Here is a 17470-nt window from a genome sequence, read left to right on the forward strand (position 1 = left end):
TCAAGCAATTGTAAGTTCTAACAGTGCAGCTTTCCCAGAGGTGTGGGGCCTTCCCAGATTTACAGAATCTCACAATAACCCCCCAGATCAACCAAAAACACACCATGGTGGAGGTAAGGAAAAGAAGCCCAGGGAGGGTTTTCCATCACTCTGAGGCTGAGTGGGTAAGGTGGTGGTACAGGACCAGGTTGTGAAGCCTGGACTACATGAAAACTACCTGTCAGCACTTCCTTTACTAATTCCTTGAATTCCTACTAGTCAGTGGGATGACAGGATGTGATGGTCCAAACAGGCATTTAAAAAGTTATAGTGAAGAGGGTGCTCATCATACTCATGATTTTGAATAGTTTATTAAATGAAAGGTGAAGCATCAGTTTTAAATTGTACAAAAGGAAAAAAAAAACCTCATATTGTAAATGTACAATTTACAGAATTACTAGCAAAACCAATCAAGGAGACACTCATAATACAAAAACCTATAGACTGCAAACTGAACTGGAGACCCATTGCAGGTACCGTGATCATCAATGTTTGTTATACAGTATTCTACAATGTTAAATTAGGAATCAGTTTTCCACACAGAGGACTGTGAAGCACAAGGTTTGTCTGAGAATGACTCAAACCAGGCAGCATCTGCTCTGCCCCGCTGCTCACGGGGCGATGTGAGCGGGGCCGCAGCCCCGTGCCCCGGGCGCGGAGGGTGCCCCGAGCGAGGGCACAGCTCGGTCTGAAGTGCCAGCTGCTGCTGGGTTGGTCCATCCCCACCCCGGGGGAATGGCTGCAGGGCCTGGGCAAACATTTTTGGCAACTGTGTCTGAGACGTGCCCGTGTTGGGAGAGACACCGCAGCTGGGTGAGACCCTCAGCCCCGGGCACGGAGGGGTCGGGTTGGTTCCTAGTAAGCTCCAAAGAGAAAAAAGCTCTGTGATTATTCTGCAGTTGCTAAAAAATAAAAGCACCTCTGAAACTGCTGTGCTCCAAGTGGGTAAGTCTGGTTTGTATCTCAGCTGCTAATGGTGGAGTGCAGGAAGGAAGAGGAACGTTTTGGGGCCGTTTTGGAGATCCTGGAGTTGTGGAAGGCCAGCTCTGCTGGCGTCAGGCCAGTCTAACTAAGGAGCAGCTACTAGGCAGAGTCATCAAATTGAAGCATAATGAAATTCCAAATTATTGAAGACATTGAAAAGAATCTCTTATTACAATGAATTAGCTGAGAATGTTTTGGGGTCTTCTTGATTTTTTTTTTTTAAACGTTTTTAGCTTTTTTGAAAAATCATATTTTTTTTTCCAAAGAGTTACTCTCAATATGCACAGTTAACACTGAAAATGTAGCTGTAGTCCATTGTAAGCTTAAGAACTTCACCATCTAAGCACAAATTTCTATGCAGCACATACAGTACTTCTAACTGGCAAAATTAATTTACAAAAATAGCGGAAAAGGGTATTTACGGCATGGAAAGTAGACTTTGTTTTATGGTACAGGAAAATTACTTTTCATATGCTAAAGTGATCCTTTCCCCCACCCTTGGACTATTTTTTTTTAATAGGAAAGTTGCTGTTTATGTACCTTGGGTTGGCAGGCTTGAAGTAGGTAGTAAAAACAGCAAAGTGATTACTTGAGAACCATTTGTGTGTTTTACTGAGAATACTTTATTTGCTGGTATAAGTTGCTAAAAATGCACAGAGCAAGTACCAATAGAAAATTTACTGTTTTGTGTCCCCATGTGCTATATAAAATGAATGTTACACAGCATCTGTTGGAAAAGTGGCTTCATGGACATCTCTTACTTTATGTCCCATTATAAATAAAAATAAATCTTCTCAAGAGTATAAAATCTGGGTTTATCATATCAGAATCTGAAATTTTTTGGCAGAGATGCACGTCATTAGGATTCTACCCTCTTCTCTGAGAGTGCTCTTCTCCATGCCTGGGAGAGGACAGGAGCGTACCATAATGTGAATCAGATCCAGTGTGTTCAAAAACACTTCTCTGTAGCCAGAACGACCTGCTTACAGCATCCTTGCTAGTCAGTGGCTGATAGGCATAGGTTTAATAAAAATGGCTAGCTTTGAAAACATAAAAAGGCAAATGTTAAAACTGTTTTAAATTGTACAGCAGAAAAATAAAGTTAAAAAGTTCTGTTTTCACTCAATGTTGTTTTCAGAAAACATATGTAGAACAGTGTTTATTTCGACAGCTGTCTTAACAATTTAAAACTTCCTCCTCATCCAGAAAAAAAAAAAAATCTGTATTAGGACAGTCAAGAACAGGGATACAAATGATTCTCTAGGTCAGCCCTTCTGAGGTGACTGGAGTGGCCAACATTCCCGGGTGTCACTGAGGAGCTCCTCTTCTCTCCATCACCACAAAAAGGGGTTGACCTCAATCATTTGGTTAAAAATCAAACCGTATCACATCAAAAGTGTGGTTTCCATACAAGCTATCACAGTATATAGGCCTCTAGCTCTAAACAATAGAGTTCCAAGTTTGTAAAACGTCTTCCCAGACTTCAGAACATGGGCATGCCAAATCCCTGCAGAGGGAGGAAAAGACAGGGTTACCTGGGGCGGGGCCGGGGGCAGGGCTGGGGGGGCACAGCACACACAGGCCTTACTGAGTCGTCCTCGATGATGGCAGCAGAGTCGAAGAAGTCCGGCCGCAGCTCCGCGCGCTCCCGCCGGTTCCGCGATGGCGGCTGCAAAAGGAGGGGACAGCTGCCAGGGCACCCTCTCCTGCCAGGGCACCCTCTCCTGCCAGGGCACCCTCCCCTGCCAGGGCACCTTCCCCTGCCAGGGCACCCTCTCCTGCCAGGGCACCCTCCCCTGCCAGGGCACCTTCCCCTGCCAGGGAGCTCCCACACTGAGGGGGGCCCTGGCCCAGGACTGCACACCCCAGAGGCTGTTTGCAGTCTAAGTCTGTGCTCATGGTTAAGGACTTGCCTAAGGCTTTTGCTGACTTAGGGATGTTGGGCTCTGTTGGGCTGCACTGAAATTCTCTTAACTGTCTCGATGCTTTTCAGTTTATGGTGAAACTTGAGCCCTGACATGGTCAAAAAGGGATTTAGAACAAAAAAGGTACTGAAGATAAGATCCTGTAATATTTCTGAGGAACACACCCTTGGTGGTGTCCTTCCCCAAGAGCACAAGAGTAAATGTGAGCTGCACTGGCTTGATCAGTTCCTTCCCTTCCTTGCCTTGGCTGTTCCTTGGCCATCCCATGAATGCTGGCAGTAACCTCACTGTTCAGCAGCTGCAACTGAATCAGTACCTAAATTCTCTCTCCAAGGCATTACAGCCCAGTCCTACCTACAGTAACCTCTGCCTTACTGTGCAGATATGAAAGGAGGAACAGGAAGGCTTAAAAACAGTGGTGTGTGAAATGCAAACTGCTCCCTTCTCCCTTTTCCCAAGGAAGCCCTCATTCCAGAGGAGGAGGCCAGGAAAGTTCCAAGTGCTGCAAAGGAACTCCTGCCTGGAGCCACTGCAGCACCTGAAAGGACCTGGGGCTGCCAGTGATGACAGGACCTGTTTGGGAGCACTTCCAGTGTAAGGAACTCTAGGGAGCATTTGGAGCACTGCAGCTCTTTAACACTCAGGCAGCTGGAAATCAGGCTCAAAACTTTGGAAATTTTTGTTGACACATCTAAAATTCCTTCTAAATTATCTTTCAACCTTTTTGAACTTGCCATTAGTGAGATTTACTGACCAGATCAATGACCATCGTGTCCTCGAACTCCTCGTTCATGTCCTCTAGCTGACCTCGTGAGGACATCATGACATCTTCAAAGATGGGCTCAGCGTCGTCCTCCATTAGACCTCGTCTGAGCAAACAAAGACAAAGTCATTTCCAGGCACCTAAACTGCCCAACCATCATCTTTGTCATTAAAAGTCTATCCTTTAATGGCTTCCCCCAAACCCTCATTCTGAGTAAAGCCACACTCTCTAATATCAGTGGGAGGAAAACTGTCCGTAAAACCCACCCCAGCACTGGCAGAGGCTGAAGCAGCAAGTCCTATGGAACTGCAATACAAACAGGAATCAAATTTGCCCTCAACAAGGACAGGGCAATAACCTCTCTGTGTTTGCTTGCCCTTTTCCAAGAAGGAGTGACACTGCTTGCCAGGATCACGGTAAATCCCTGGCAATCCAGCAGTGAATCCAAGCCCAGTTTCTAAGACTGTAAGGATTCCTGAAGGACTGGGTGGGATGAGCACCAGAGCACGTGGTGCTTCAGTGTTCCCCATGTGTGCTCCTCCATCCCTGCTCAGGGGGAACCCTTGGCTGGAGACGCTGTGCAGGGCCCAGGGCAGGCTCAGGGCAGCAGGAATTGCTGTCAGGGACAGGCAGGGTCCCATTTCGGCCCCGCTGTCCCATCCAGGCTCTGACAGGGGGGCACTGGGAGCACTTACACTGCGTGCCTTACTCCAGTCCTGCCTTTCATGTAGTTCATTCCTGTCCTGTCCTTCCGATTGAGATCCTCCAGCTTCTGCTGGCCCAGCCACGAGATCTGCATCTGGGGACTGACATGGGACAGCGTCAGGACAGAGACACTTCTGAGCTGGCTGTTTATAGACAGCATCTATCTCCAAGTTCTGTGTCTGGCCATGGCCATGCTTCAGATCAGGGTAATTAAATCACATTCATCACTGTACATGTCTTCTGGATTCCCTTCCACAACTTGGCTCCTCTCACTGTTCACGCACAAAGAAATCCATTAATCGTTGCAATAAAACCAGGTATGGGAAACACTGACATTGCTCCTTCATTGGGAACAGGCACCTGGAGTGGGAGCACTGCTACAATTTATTATTAAATCCTACTTCACTGTCTCAGATCAGGCAAAATACGAGCAAGAATAGAGCCAAATGAATAATGGACACGTTTTAAAACGTTCCACAACATGAAAACCAGATTGTTTTTACACACAGACCCTGATCAGCATCACTTTGAGGGCCAGTTCCTCACCCTGCCAGGCTGCACCATCAGTGCCCCCTAAACCCAGCAGAGCCAGCAGTGCCTCTGGGGGGATTTGTGCCCAGTACAAGGGAACAGCAGCAAGGCCAGTGCAGCCCTTCCAGAGCCACACCAGGCTGTGTTTCATGAGAAAACAGCCGAGACCAACCATTCCTCTGGCCAGGATTAACCCCTGAGTTCAGCAAGAGAACCTCAAATGACAGCAGGTGGGGGGAGAGAAGAACATCTACAGGTCTTCTAGAGAAACACTTCAATCCAGCCCAGGGACACAAACATTCAGAGGATTAACCACAACTGTGGGGTTATGCTATGAGATAATATTAGCATGAGCAATTTCTACTATTATTTCATTGCAACATAGTCTTCCTGGGACCTGAAGAGAATGGAAGTCTTGCTGAGCTATAGCCAAGGCATGTTCAGGTGGTTTTGCAAAGAAAACTGCATCCATGGGGCCACAGGCTAAGACTATTGTGTAAGTCATAAGCAAATCCTTTGCCTGGCTCCCTGTATTCAATCCTGCAATTCCAGCACTTACTTGTGTAAAAAGTCCTGTTCAGATCCCTGCTCCGACTCGTGCTCCTGGATCTGCTCCCCCATTTGCCTGGTGTTCTCCCTCAGGACAGTGGAGGTGAGCTGTGGTGCCTGCAGTGCCCCTGGAGTGTGGATGTTCTCGTTCCTGTTCAGCCAGGAGCCTTCCAGGCTCTCATCTGGAGACAACATTGAAATCACTGCTGCACTCCTGGTAACTGCAGGGCAGCATTAGACATGTGTGCACCGAGGGATCAGCTGGGAAAATGCTTGGAATGGGAAGTTTTTCAGCTCTAATTTTATATTCTGCTCTTCTAAGTATTACTACCAGCTATTCCCAGCAATAATAGCAATTTAAAATAGGAACACTGAACAAACACAGAAGTTATTGCAAACAAAACCATCCGGCAGCGCTGCCTCCATTGCTGGGCATCCTGCACACATCCAACCAAGGTAATTCCCAATCCCTGAGTTTACAATCTCAACATAAAACTGGTAATCTCGTATGTGTACAGCAACCAAGGGAAAGGTAAACACCAGGATGAGGGTGGAGCACAAACCCCAAACTGTGGTCAGCCCAGACCCTTAGAGACATCAGTCAGAACATCCGAGTGGGGCAGAGAGAGGGCACTGGGCACAGGGATCAGAATTTCAGGGGCACTGAAGGTCCAGCTGAGATGTGCTGGGATTGGGAAGGGAGCAAAGCAGAGAAGAGGGAACAGGGGAGACTTGAGGAGAGTGGGACAGAGCAGGCAAGTGCAGCCAGACATATGGAGAAAAAAAGGAAGTTGCTGGAGCAACGCAAGTTACAGGGGAGATGGGAACAGAGACGGCAAGATCACGGATTTTCTGACAGGACGTGTGGTGAGAAAGGACATGGGGATCTCCATGGATCTGTTCATTCTTCCTATGCCTTTTACTACCCTTTAGGATTGTCTAAAAAGCTGCCTGTTTGTTCTTGAATTTACCTTTGAATCTCTTTTATGTTAGGGATTTTTTAAAAAAATCCTATTGATTCCTTCAAGGCACCGGGAAGAAATGTCCCAGAGCACGTTTGCTCCCAGGAGCAACAGGGAGTGTCCTCAAGCCCAGCCTGCTGAACCCTGAATGTCCTGCATTTAGGGCAGAAAGGAACCAGAGGGGACTGGATATGGTTCTCTGGTGCCAGGATAGTGTCTGCAGTGACCTTGCCCTTATTTTAGATCCTTTAAAGAGAAAGAGAAAAAAATAAGGGAGCTACTCAAATGCAAAGTGTTGGAAATCAATTGTCCTTCTATTGATCACTGAGGAGAGGGGACACAAAGAGCACAAGAGAGGCAAATAATGCCTAAAAACTATGTCAGAAGGCTGAGATTTGCCTTATAGGGAAGCAAAGGTGCTACTGCACTTCCCAGGGAAAAAAAAAGGATACTGGCAAAATACAATAAAATAGAATGAAAATGGTATCAAGAGGAAAGAAAGAAACCTCAGCAGTTGAATTCTGTGAAAATCTTGGCATCCTGAAGGAAGGAAAGTAGTGTCTGAGGGAAGGGACCAGTGTTTCCCTACACTCCAGGCTGGCTGTGAGGAATAGGAGCCGGTGCAGGACTGAAGAGAGGCTGCAGGGGAGAAGGGATCAGGCTGGACAAGTGCAGAGGGGCACACTTGTACACACACAGAGGAGTATTTTGGGAACTTGCTGTATATTCAGGCAAACTGGCTTTAGATTCCTCCCTAAGGAGTTACTATCATAGACACTGACCCTGAAAACCCCCTGAAGTTTAAAGATCCCACTTACACCTACTCTGTAGTGGAACAGTAAATTAATATTCACAAAAGTGCACACAGGTCACACAGGTTGACCAGGAACAGATGTAGCCTTGTAAGAAATCTGCTGTCCCAGCCAAATTCCTGATGGACATGCCTGAAGTCTCAGAAAGAGTAAACACAGACACTGGATAGCAACACATATTAACACATATCAACACATATTAACAAAAATGGTGTCTTTTTACTGTTCTCCAGTGGTCCTGCAAAACCAGAGACCTACAGGAGAATTTCTGCCTGGCTTTTCTGCAGCTCCTTGTGAATGCACAGCGGCCCCAGAGGGAGCACAGGCACAACACCAGCAGTCCAGGAGTGAGGAGGGAGTAGTGCAGGTCACTCCACACCTCTCCAAGGGCAGGAACAACTTTCAGCAGTTCTGACCAGCCAATTCTGGAGCAGACAAACAAGAACAGGGTATTTCCCATAAGGACACGTTCAAGCCCAACAGAACTTGCAGAACAGATGCCTTGGTTTTGCTCCACAGAGAAAATATCCTGTATTTCTGCATTAACTAACGAAGCCCCAGGGCTCCTGAGGAGCAGAGCTGTGACACAGGCACAGAGTGACACACACACGTGGAGACACCCAGACAAACCTTCCACTCTCTTTTTGTGGAGGGGGGGTCGGCCCTTCTTGTTCCTCACGGAGGAGGCTTTGCTGCTGCTGCTCCCGCTGTTCACTGACATCCTGTCGTCCTCCCCGCCCGTCACCAGGGAGTTCCTGTAGGAGATCAGGGGCAGCCACACGTCCTCCCTCCTCTCCATCATCTGCTCCGTCAGGAACTTCTCCAGGTAGGTGTGACTGCAAACACAAGACAAGGACCTCTGGATAACCTGGGCACTGCCACTGTGCCAGCACACGGGCTGCACTGCAGCCACCACTGCAGGGCATCCTCTGGCATCCCGGGGCAAGGACAAGGGTTCCTTCAAACACAAGTGGTTACTTTTCCATAAAATGTCTGAACATCTGGGCCATTGCCAGGAGAAGTCCAGTGCACACATGTTAACTGCAGGGAGGAACCAAACTCCCCCCCTGGGCTGGGGGGCACACAAGTTGTTTTCTTTGTCCAGGGGTTATTTAATTATGGTGTTGGAAGTGATCCCTAAAATGAACATGCAAAGGTCCATAGAAGTGACTCCAACGAGTTTCAGGCTGCAAAGGCAAACATTCAGGATTGGCAAGGGAACTCAGGTAACTGCAGCACCACTTCCTGCACCCTTCAGTCACCACTGCCTCCAAAAACCACCCTGCCATGTTGGCAGCAGTGGAGTCACCCCCACACATTCCACAGGAAATGCAAGATTTTCCTCTGGTAGCTCATGGCAGCTTGGAGTTGTTCCACAGTCCTGTTCAGAAGAGGACAAGGAGCCACACTGGACATGCCTGGGCAACAATCACATCCAGTTTTTATGGGATTCTGTTCTGATTCAGTGAATGACTCTGCTCAAGAAACAGCAGGTTCCTGTTTATTGTTTTATTCAATATTGTGAACACTTCTTCTTCCCCTTTCATATGTTCACTGAGTGACCTCCAAACCTGGCACTAATGGGAATTTCTTGGTTTATTGTCTTTACAGAACCAAACAGTACAACTCGAGTGCTTCATGACTGTAGAGAATCTACCTGAAGAAGCATCTTGGAAAGCAAGAAGTTTTTCTGCCTCCATTTCTATTTACAGAACTCGAGTGCCAAACTGTGAGGGAGGAAAATGACACCACTTGGGGTCTTTTACTGCCCAGATGCTAAACATGAGACACCTTGTGCTCAGCATTTTGGAGGAGCTTCACAGTGGCAGTTCTTACCAGCTTCAACAAAGAGAGAAACTCTGAATTTCCAGGAGTAAGAACACCAATACTGTGGCTCCACCTCATCTGACACCCATCAGTCAGTGTCTGGTCTAAGCCAACAGTCTCTGAGAGAAATAAATGGAAATAAATGCCTCCAAGGACAATCACCTCTCTTCTGTCCTAAACTAATTCCTCAGGATTTCCCTCTCTGTATCTGCCATGTGGATTTTAGTATAAAACATCAGTAAATAGTTGGCTATTACATAAATATATAAATACAAACATTTAGTATAAAGCATTAGTATACATTTTTTTCCCCAGCTCTATGAGTCTGGCACTTTAAGTGTACAGTTTTATATGAAATCCACAGATGTGAACAGATCCCTAAATGGCTCTCCCAGATTCCGGAGGTCACTCAGAAAACAAGAAGCCAAATAAATAAACACGACAGGAAAACGAAATGAAACCGATGTTGCTGCTTCATTCCCAAACTGGAAATATCTCTCTTTCTTCCCCCAGATAAAAACCCAGTAGCAAAGCAGGAGGGAGGAGGAGCCCTGTGGAAGAGGACTGTGCTGGACTGCCAGGAAGGCTGTTCTGGCCCAGGGCAGGTGACACGTGCAGGTGTGTTGGGCAGGTAAGTTGGGTTTGGAGGCAGGGAATGAACTCTTCAGTCCCATTCCAGGTGTGCTGGGCAGGTAAGTTGGGTTTGGAGGCAGGAAATGAACTCTTCAGTCCCATTCCAAGCTGGAGAACTGCTGGCACAAGCAGCCACATGCTCGTGGGACTGTGAGGGTCATTCCTGAGCCCATGTGGCTCCCAAGGGAGAGCTGGGGAGGGTCCCTGGGCAGGGAGGAGGAGAGGGATCCCTCACATGGGGGTCACAGACCTTTCCCAGGCAGCCCCTGGGGAGGGGGAGAGGTCCCTGTGCATTGGAGGAGCTGCAGAGAAGGGTAGATCTACATTCCAGTGCAGCTGAGTCTCCTGTCAGAGGAGTACCCTGGACAGGCCTGTCAGGGCAGGAGGGAGGCACCTCCAAGGAAATCTGTCCACACAGGCAGCTATACTGACTGTGCTCATGGTCACCCCAGCCAGGGGCACCCAGGGCACCTCTGAGCTCACCCTAAAGCAGCAATGTAGCACAGAGCAGGTCAATCATGCTCTAGGGGACCTATTTCTTTTCCCTGATCATCTGACTCAGCTGAGGTCAACAGCTCAGAAACAGATGACTACAGTAAAGGCAGACAAAACCAGGAGAAATGGGCTCCACCCCAGTCCTGCAGGAGCAGCCAGTGGTTGTGTGTGTGGGCACCAGTGAGCAGGAGAACCTTGGAGAAGCAATTTAAATGGCAACAGTGAACGTGGAGGAACAAAGTGTCCTGAAGAACCAAATTTCATGCACAGGATCAGGTTAAATTAAGACTGTCAGGTACAGAATGATGGAACTGCACAGGTCAGACACTGCAGAAACCTGGGAGAAGGGAGGAGTGCACAGAAAGGACACTAATTAAACAGGAAACAGCCCAATGGCACTTAGACCAACAGGGAGGAGAACCTACAGCCATAAAATCCTGTTATCCCTAAGTCCTGTCCTGAAGAACAGGACAGAGGCTGACAAGATTCCAGGATGTACCAGTGAAGAGCAGCTCCACAGAGTGCCAAGTTTAACAGCTGGATCATCCCAGTGTTTGCTGAACTGACAAATTATTGACACAAAGGAAAAGTTCAATGGGTTCAAGTGTGTGTACAATAAAAATTATACAAAGTTACCCAGGATGTATTTCTTATCACACAGATAACATATCAAACCATAACACTCATAATTCTTAACCCTAACAGCAAAGTCCTTTAAAACAAATGTCTTCCCAGAGAAACTACAGCAAGGCTTGACAGAAAGAGTCAGCTGAGGTATTTATAGTTGATATTTATGACTTACACTCCTAGTCACAAAAGTGACTGGAAAGATACCTATGACCATAAATCAGCAGATCTGGCAATTGCAGTTTTTAAATTGCCATGAAGTTACTCAATTAATTCAGTTCTACACTGGGCACATAGTGCTTGGCTGATGTTTGACTGAACACCTCTTCCAATATATTAAAATAAACAACAAATACCTGTTTACACTTCCTGTAAATATCCAGCAGAAATGGATGGTTACAGACTGTAATTTCCCTGCACTAGTAACATTTAATTTTTTTCTTCTAGCCTGAAAAAAAGACTGTTTTTTATTTTCAGTGCCCCATGGGAAATTTTAAAGAACATTGTTTTGGGAGGTCTCAAACTCACCTCATCTGTGGACCTGATTTTCCTTTTCCCATTTATTTTTATTGCCTTGAAGTACAAAGTGATGAGTAAGTGTGTATGTGAAATGTCTTCCTGAGATTTTCTACAGCCCCTGGCAGGTTGTTGGAACACACTCCCAGGGATGGCAGAGCCCAGAGAAGCCAGAGAGGACACAGAGATTACTTACACAGTCTTTTTGTCCTGTCGCAGGAGTTTGGAGGAGAATTCACTGAGCACTTCGAGGAAAGCGAGGTTTGGAGGGGGATAGTCCTGTCCTTTCTGGTTCTGGTATTTGAAGGCAAACTCTATGCCATCCCTACAGTAAAGAAACATTAACATGCTCAGACATTAACATTCATACAAAAGAGTATTTCCTGCCCCAAACTAAGCACTCCATGAAGACATTTGTAACAAAATAAAAAGTTGCCCAGTCGTAATTTGAATTTAGCAGCACCTTTCTATACTTTCCTATGCAGCAGTTACATAAAAAGCTTCAATCTCCTTTAAAAGATTTCCAAAATATTTTTGGAATTCTTTTTGCAGTGCCTCTGGAATCCCCAGTGGTGTGGGACCAAGAGCCATCCCCAGTTGTTAGACACAACCCACACGAGTGTGTACAACACCAGTGGCTTTACCTGAGCTAAACAAACATGGCCAATCCAATCAATTCCAACCAATAATTAGGTAGCAGCTGGTTTTCCTTCCTTTTCACACACATCCATGCACCCCCCCCCATCATTTTTCCACACAAACCAGAAAACACACACACAATTATTGCAGGACCTGTTAAGATCACATACCTTTACAAAGGGCACGCTGAACAAAAGCTTTAACCTCAGGTAATATAAAAATCTGGTTTATTTACCACCACTCACTTGTGCAGTGTGGCCACCGCCTCCCTTGTCTTGATCTGATCCAGGCCGAAGGTGAGGGCGAAGCGCCGCGCCAGCTCCTTGATGCCGCTCACGTGGGCAGAGGTCCTGTCCAGGTTGGGCCCCTGCTCCTGGACCAGCTCATTGAACAGCTGCAGGAGGGAGCAGTGGGTAAAACCTGTGAGCTCACAAACACTTTTATTGGGAAAGACTTGTGTTCTTCACCTCTTCCATCTGAGAGTGGCCACTGCAGGGACTTTTTCACTGAGACATAACAGAGTCAGCGTCAGTTCCCAGGATTTCCTCTGTCCAACTGCTGTTTGCCAAGTTGCTCCACCTTGTACTTGTGTGGACAACAACTCAGAGAGAGTCCTGCAACCCCCTTCCCTGAACAGTATCTCTCCTGGTCCCATCAGCTCATCAGGCAAGTCCTGCACCCTTCTGCTGTTCTCTAAACCCCCATCACCCATCAGACCAGCCTGTCCTCAGAATGTTCCACATCCTGCCTGCCCAGCATTGCTGCTCTGACCCCCAGGACAAGAATGAACTCTCAGTGGTTTTCCAGCCAGTTCTGTCTCCCCCTGGCACTGCCATTTTCACCACGTTTCCCTGAGCTGCTGGTGAGAACATCACAGGAGACAGTGTCAGGGACAATATTAAATCAGGCTGCATTACATCTACTGTTCCTCTGATCTCCACAAGCTCTGCTACCATGTAATTAATGACAGTTTAATTTGACAGGATTCCTGCTTGACAAATTCCTCCTGGCTGGTGCCTCTCACTCAGGCCCTTGCAAAGAGCCTGTCTCATTATTTTTTCCTGAGCTGATGTTTAGCTGATGGATCTCTGGCACTTGGCTTCCTCCTCTCCAAGTTTTAAACACAGGAGCTGCTTTGACGCTCACCGATTCTTCTGGAAGTACATCTGTTTTTCTCAAGTTCTCACAGATCTCAGCTTCCAGAATGCTGCAGGAAATCCCTCAGTACTCTGGAGTGAATTTTGGGAGGCCCAGCTGATTTGAGAACCTCTAACCTGCAGTAGTAATTTCCCTGTGCAATGGCTGTAGCTGGTACTTCAAGGGCCTGAGTGGTGTTTAGTGTTGGCAGATGCATTTCATCATCAACCCAGTAACTTACGGTTGATGGAAAGCAAATTTTTTCAGGGGAAAAAAACAGGTCTAACAATACTGGAAGACTTAATTAGCTTGAAATCTCAAAAATCAATCAGTATTTAGACAAAATGTAAGGAATAGGCATTAACTCAGCAAATGATAAGCAACAGTCATCCTAATTCTCGTTCACTTGGGAGCAGTAAGCAAATTCCATGAACCAAATGGACCAAACTGCCTTCAAGGCTCTTCTCTCCCTTCCTGCCATTTCTGTGTGACCAAAGCTCTGCCAGAGTGGGTTTATGGAGACAGGGGTTACTGACACAGAGGACAGGGACAGCCTGACCTGGGAATAAGAGAATCTCCTCCCAGAAGTGCAGCCTTTGTGCTCTGCGTAAAGGGCACCAGAGGAAAGCCTGCCCAGGATTGTCTGCAGTGAGCATTTCTAACAAAAATCAACACTCTTACCTGTTGCAAACTGAGGATGAGTGTCTTTGCACACTGGATTTTATCAATTTGCCTTGTTTTGCTCAGGGTTTCCTTAATGATATCTCCATAGTCATTGTAGTACTAGGAAAAATGTGAAAGAAACCTCTTTATATTGAACCTCTTATACAATTTCTTATAGTTTTCCCAAGAGAAAGATTATTTGTAATTCTTGCTTTGAAAAGGCAGCAGTTGCAAAAAAAAAATTAGTCTCAAATCCAGATATGAAAATTTAACCTGCACCCAGTGCTAAAGTAGGGAACATCTGTGTTTGTTATTATCTTTGGTAACAAATATGTTGAAAAACAAACAAAAGAGTATTTCCTGCCCCAAACTAAGTCCCTGATGAAGGCCCATGGCTGCCAGTTCTAAGGAAGAACAAGCCACTGCCCCAGCCCAGCCTCCAGCAGCGGGTGAGAGCAGAGCCAGCCTGTGTGTGCAGCTCATGGACAGGGAGGAGCAGGGTGGCCAAGGGAGGGATTCACTGAGGCCACAAAAGGGAGGAATTAGTCAGCTTGAAGTGCTCATTTTCTTTGTGTGGTTGCTGGAAAGCACAGCCTCTGGATCTGACCATCTGGGGAGAAAAGCCTGTATTGTCATTAAAACTTCCAGGCTGAGAACAGATTTTTTCCCAAAGTATTCTTTCAGCCTCATTAATATTTCTGCATTTGCAGCCACTTATTTTCATTCCCTCTGAAATGCTGCTCCTGCCTTCTTTGGTAGAGACCCTTCCAGTTTGTATTCTAAGACATCCCCACTTGCAGCAGTACTATACAGAGCTGTTTTTTTACTGCTGTCCTGTTTAAAACAACTCTCTCTCACAAAAAACCTGCCTCCTTATGGCAAGCACCAAGCTGGGAGACCGCCAGGGAAACATGACATCGAACAGAGAACTTGTTGTGGACTCTAGGGATGAATTTGAGGAGCAGGAGCCTCTCTGGAAACACTCAGCACCTCCCAGGACCAGCTTTTGGTGCTGAGTTAACTAAAGCACAGCTGCTACACGGCAGAGGAAGTGCTTTGCTGCAGGTGTCAGAAAGGAAAAATTCTTACAAAACAATCAAATAAGGCTGAAAAGGCTTTTGGAAGTGGCTGACCTTTACCTACTGCCCTGGAAGGGATGGAAAGAGGAGCCCTGGCACTGGGGGGAGGATGCCCAGGGCTGTACCTTCATATAGTGTTTGAAGATATCGGCTGCCGCGTGCATGTCCACAATGTCGTAGATGATCAGCTTGCTGAAGGCAGCCAGGAGGTTTCTTCTCTTATGTAAAGCTTCTATTTTGTTGGCTTCATCTTCTTCATCTCCCTCTGAAAGCACCATCAACAACAAAATGTTTGTAAGTAACTTATGTTTCAAAGCAACGTTAGGGAAAAGGAGCTTTCAGAAAAAAATCAGTTCTTGACCATGAACGAGAAGGATTGTTGGGGAAGTTAAAACTAAAAGTGATCCTTCTTGAGCCCTGTCTACTTCAGAACTCCCAGGGAAGTTCAGGAACATGACACACCACTGACCAAGGACTATCCATAGTCCTGAGTAGTCCTGGACATGACCCACATGGGACTGAGTCACTCATTTTCCTGCTGAATGCTTTTGCTTAACTTCTCAAACACAGGCCTTTTGGAGCTGCTTCATTACCTTACTAAGCTATAAATATTTAACAAAAGGAAAATTAGAAGCAGCAATGCTTCTACTGCCTGCCTTGGATTTTCAGATGTGAAATCAATGGCTCTAAACAATAGGAAGTAAAACCCAGTTGGAGGAAGCATTAACATTGAATGGCAATGCCAGAAGTATTCAGTCCCCATGCAAGACTTCACTCAGTGAATGAAAATTAAACTACACACATAAAATGTTAAGTATTATATTGTATAATAAAAGTATATTCCACAACTTACATAACCCCCTTTGGAGCAAGAATGCATTCTCTGAGACCTTAATTCCATACATGGCTGTCCCTGTGTGTGCTGCTGACATACAAGTAATTGAGTACAGCAGAAATTCAGAAGATGTGCCCAAAAGAGCACTACAGCACTCACTCAGCAGCTCTTCCCATAGTGTGACTGGGAATTCATCTCTTGTCCAAAACTATTTAGGATTCAGACACTGGACACCTCTGTAGTTGCATTTAGGTTATTATAACCTATATATATAACAAATAGGCATTATAGCAGACCCCAGCAGCACCAGGTTATTTAAAACCAGGCCTAAATGACAAATCTGCCTCTGCCTGACTGAGAGGCAAAACCCTGAGCCATCCCTGTGAGGAGCAGAGATGGGGCCCCTCAACCTACCCCCTCTAATCTGAGCCATCCTTGGGAGGAGCAGAGATGGGGTCCCTCAAAGCCCCTCCTCTCATGCTGGTTCCTGGCCCAGAGCAACCAGTGCCAGGTGTCCAGACTGTCCCAGGCACCTTCCCAGTCTCCAGCCACACCAGTGATGTCCTCAGCTTGATTTGACTGTTCTGAGGGAGGAGCACAAGGGTTGTTTGTTTAGTGGCATCGGTTTCTTCAGGCCTTCATTGTTTAGAGCTTTGCTGCCAAGGTTTGCCCTCAGGATCCTGTAACTCTGGGAACTCTGAAGGATTTCTTTTCTATGTGCTGTTCCATTGTACTCCTTTCCCTTGAAGCCCTGTCACATATCTCACATTCAGACCTCCCAAAAATAAAGAAGGGATACTTCTGAACACGTTGGAGCAAACTGATCAGAAAACTCCATTTTCTCCTTTCTTCTGTGTCTGTTATAAAAAAAACTAAGTAGAGAATATGAAAGCTTTGAATACCCATGCTCTGGTTTTCATCATCTTGGTCAATGAAGACATGGTCCATGACAAAACTGAGCAGTTCTGACTGCAGGCCTGAGTCTGGGTTGAACACCAAGGGCTGCAGCCCTTCCCGACCCCCTGTCATCAGCTGGTGACTGAAGATCATCAGCAGGTCACAGAGCAGCATGAAAGCCTGGAAGGCAAAGGGAACGAGTGAGGAGCAGGTCACAGAAATACAAAATAAAATAAAACACCACTGGTTTCATTTCCAGATATCCCCTGCTATCACTAAATGGCTTCTTAAACTGTACTCGTTGTAGTTGTTTGTGTGCTGTGAAAAGTATCCACAAGGATTTTCTCTAAAATGTAAATGCCCGGGGAATGCCTTTGGTTCCTGTGTGAGGAGCTGTGCTTCCTACCTCTTCCACGTCCTGGAGGTTTCAGATTAACCTTCCATTTCTTCTCTATGAAAAGAACTCTAAATTTACCTGTCATCTAAGGGCTGCAGCCAAATTGGTAGCAAAGAAAAAACACCTCTTTTGACCAACAAAGCAAAAATATGAACAACATTATGAGGGAAAATTCAAGCTGAGCCACTTGTCAGATCCCAAAAATACAGAGAGGCAGCCATAGCACAGAAATTCTTGCAGAATTTCATCAACAATTCCTGCAAAAAAAAAAAAAAAAGGAAATACCTATGCACAGCTTTCAAAGCCAGACAAAAGCCAAGCAGGGCAGAACTGGCCATGATTTCTGCTCATTGCTGTCACACCCTCGTTACCTGAGGACAGAAGGCAGCTCTCAGTACCCTCCCTTCTCCCCAGGGCTCCTCTGGGCACATCCCTGCACCACAGTTACACTGTTC

General features: G+C 46.3%; 1 protein-coding gene across 2 annotated transcripts in view; it reads right to left on the reverse strand.

Annotated features, from left to right (window-relative positions):
• Positions 1-328: 328 nt before the first annotated feature.
• STAG1 (stromal antigen 1) overlaps positions 329-17470 on the reverse strand; it is a 161500-nt gene continuing 144358 nt past the window's right edge. For both annotated transcript variants that reach the window (XM_027650696.1, XM_027650697.1), the window contains exons 24-34: positions 16624-16798; positions 15012-15151; positions 13826-13927; positions 12253-12401; positions 11565-11693; positions 7901-8106; positions 5507-5678; positions 4407-4517; positions 3703-3817; positions 2612-2692; positions 329-2530 (exon numbers count right to left, since the gene is read on the reverse strand). In XM_027650696.1, the coding sequence (XP_027506497.1) occupies positions 2507-2530; positions 2612-2692; positions 3703-3817; positions 4407-4517; positions 5507-5678; positions 7901-8106; positions 11565-11693; positions 12253-12401; positions 13826-13927; positions 15012-15151; positions 16624-16798 (1404 nt within the window). In that variant the 3' untranslated portion in view covers positions 329-2506. The remainder of the gene's footprint in view (positions 2531-2611; positions 2693-3702; positions 3818-4406; positions 4518-5506; positions 5679-7900; positions 8107-11564; positions 11694-12252; positions 12402-13825; positions 13928-15011; positions 15152-16623; positions 16799-17470) is intronic.

The sequence above is a fragment of the Corapipo altera genome, unplaced genomic scaffold, assembly GCF_003945725.1.
Source record: "Corapipo altera isolate COAL_440 unplaced genomic scaffold, ASM394572v1 54, whole genome shotgun sequence".
NCBI lineage: Eukaryota > Metazoa > Chordata > Aves > Passeriformes > Pipridae > Corapipo > Corapipo altera.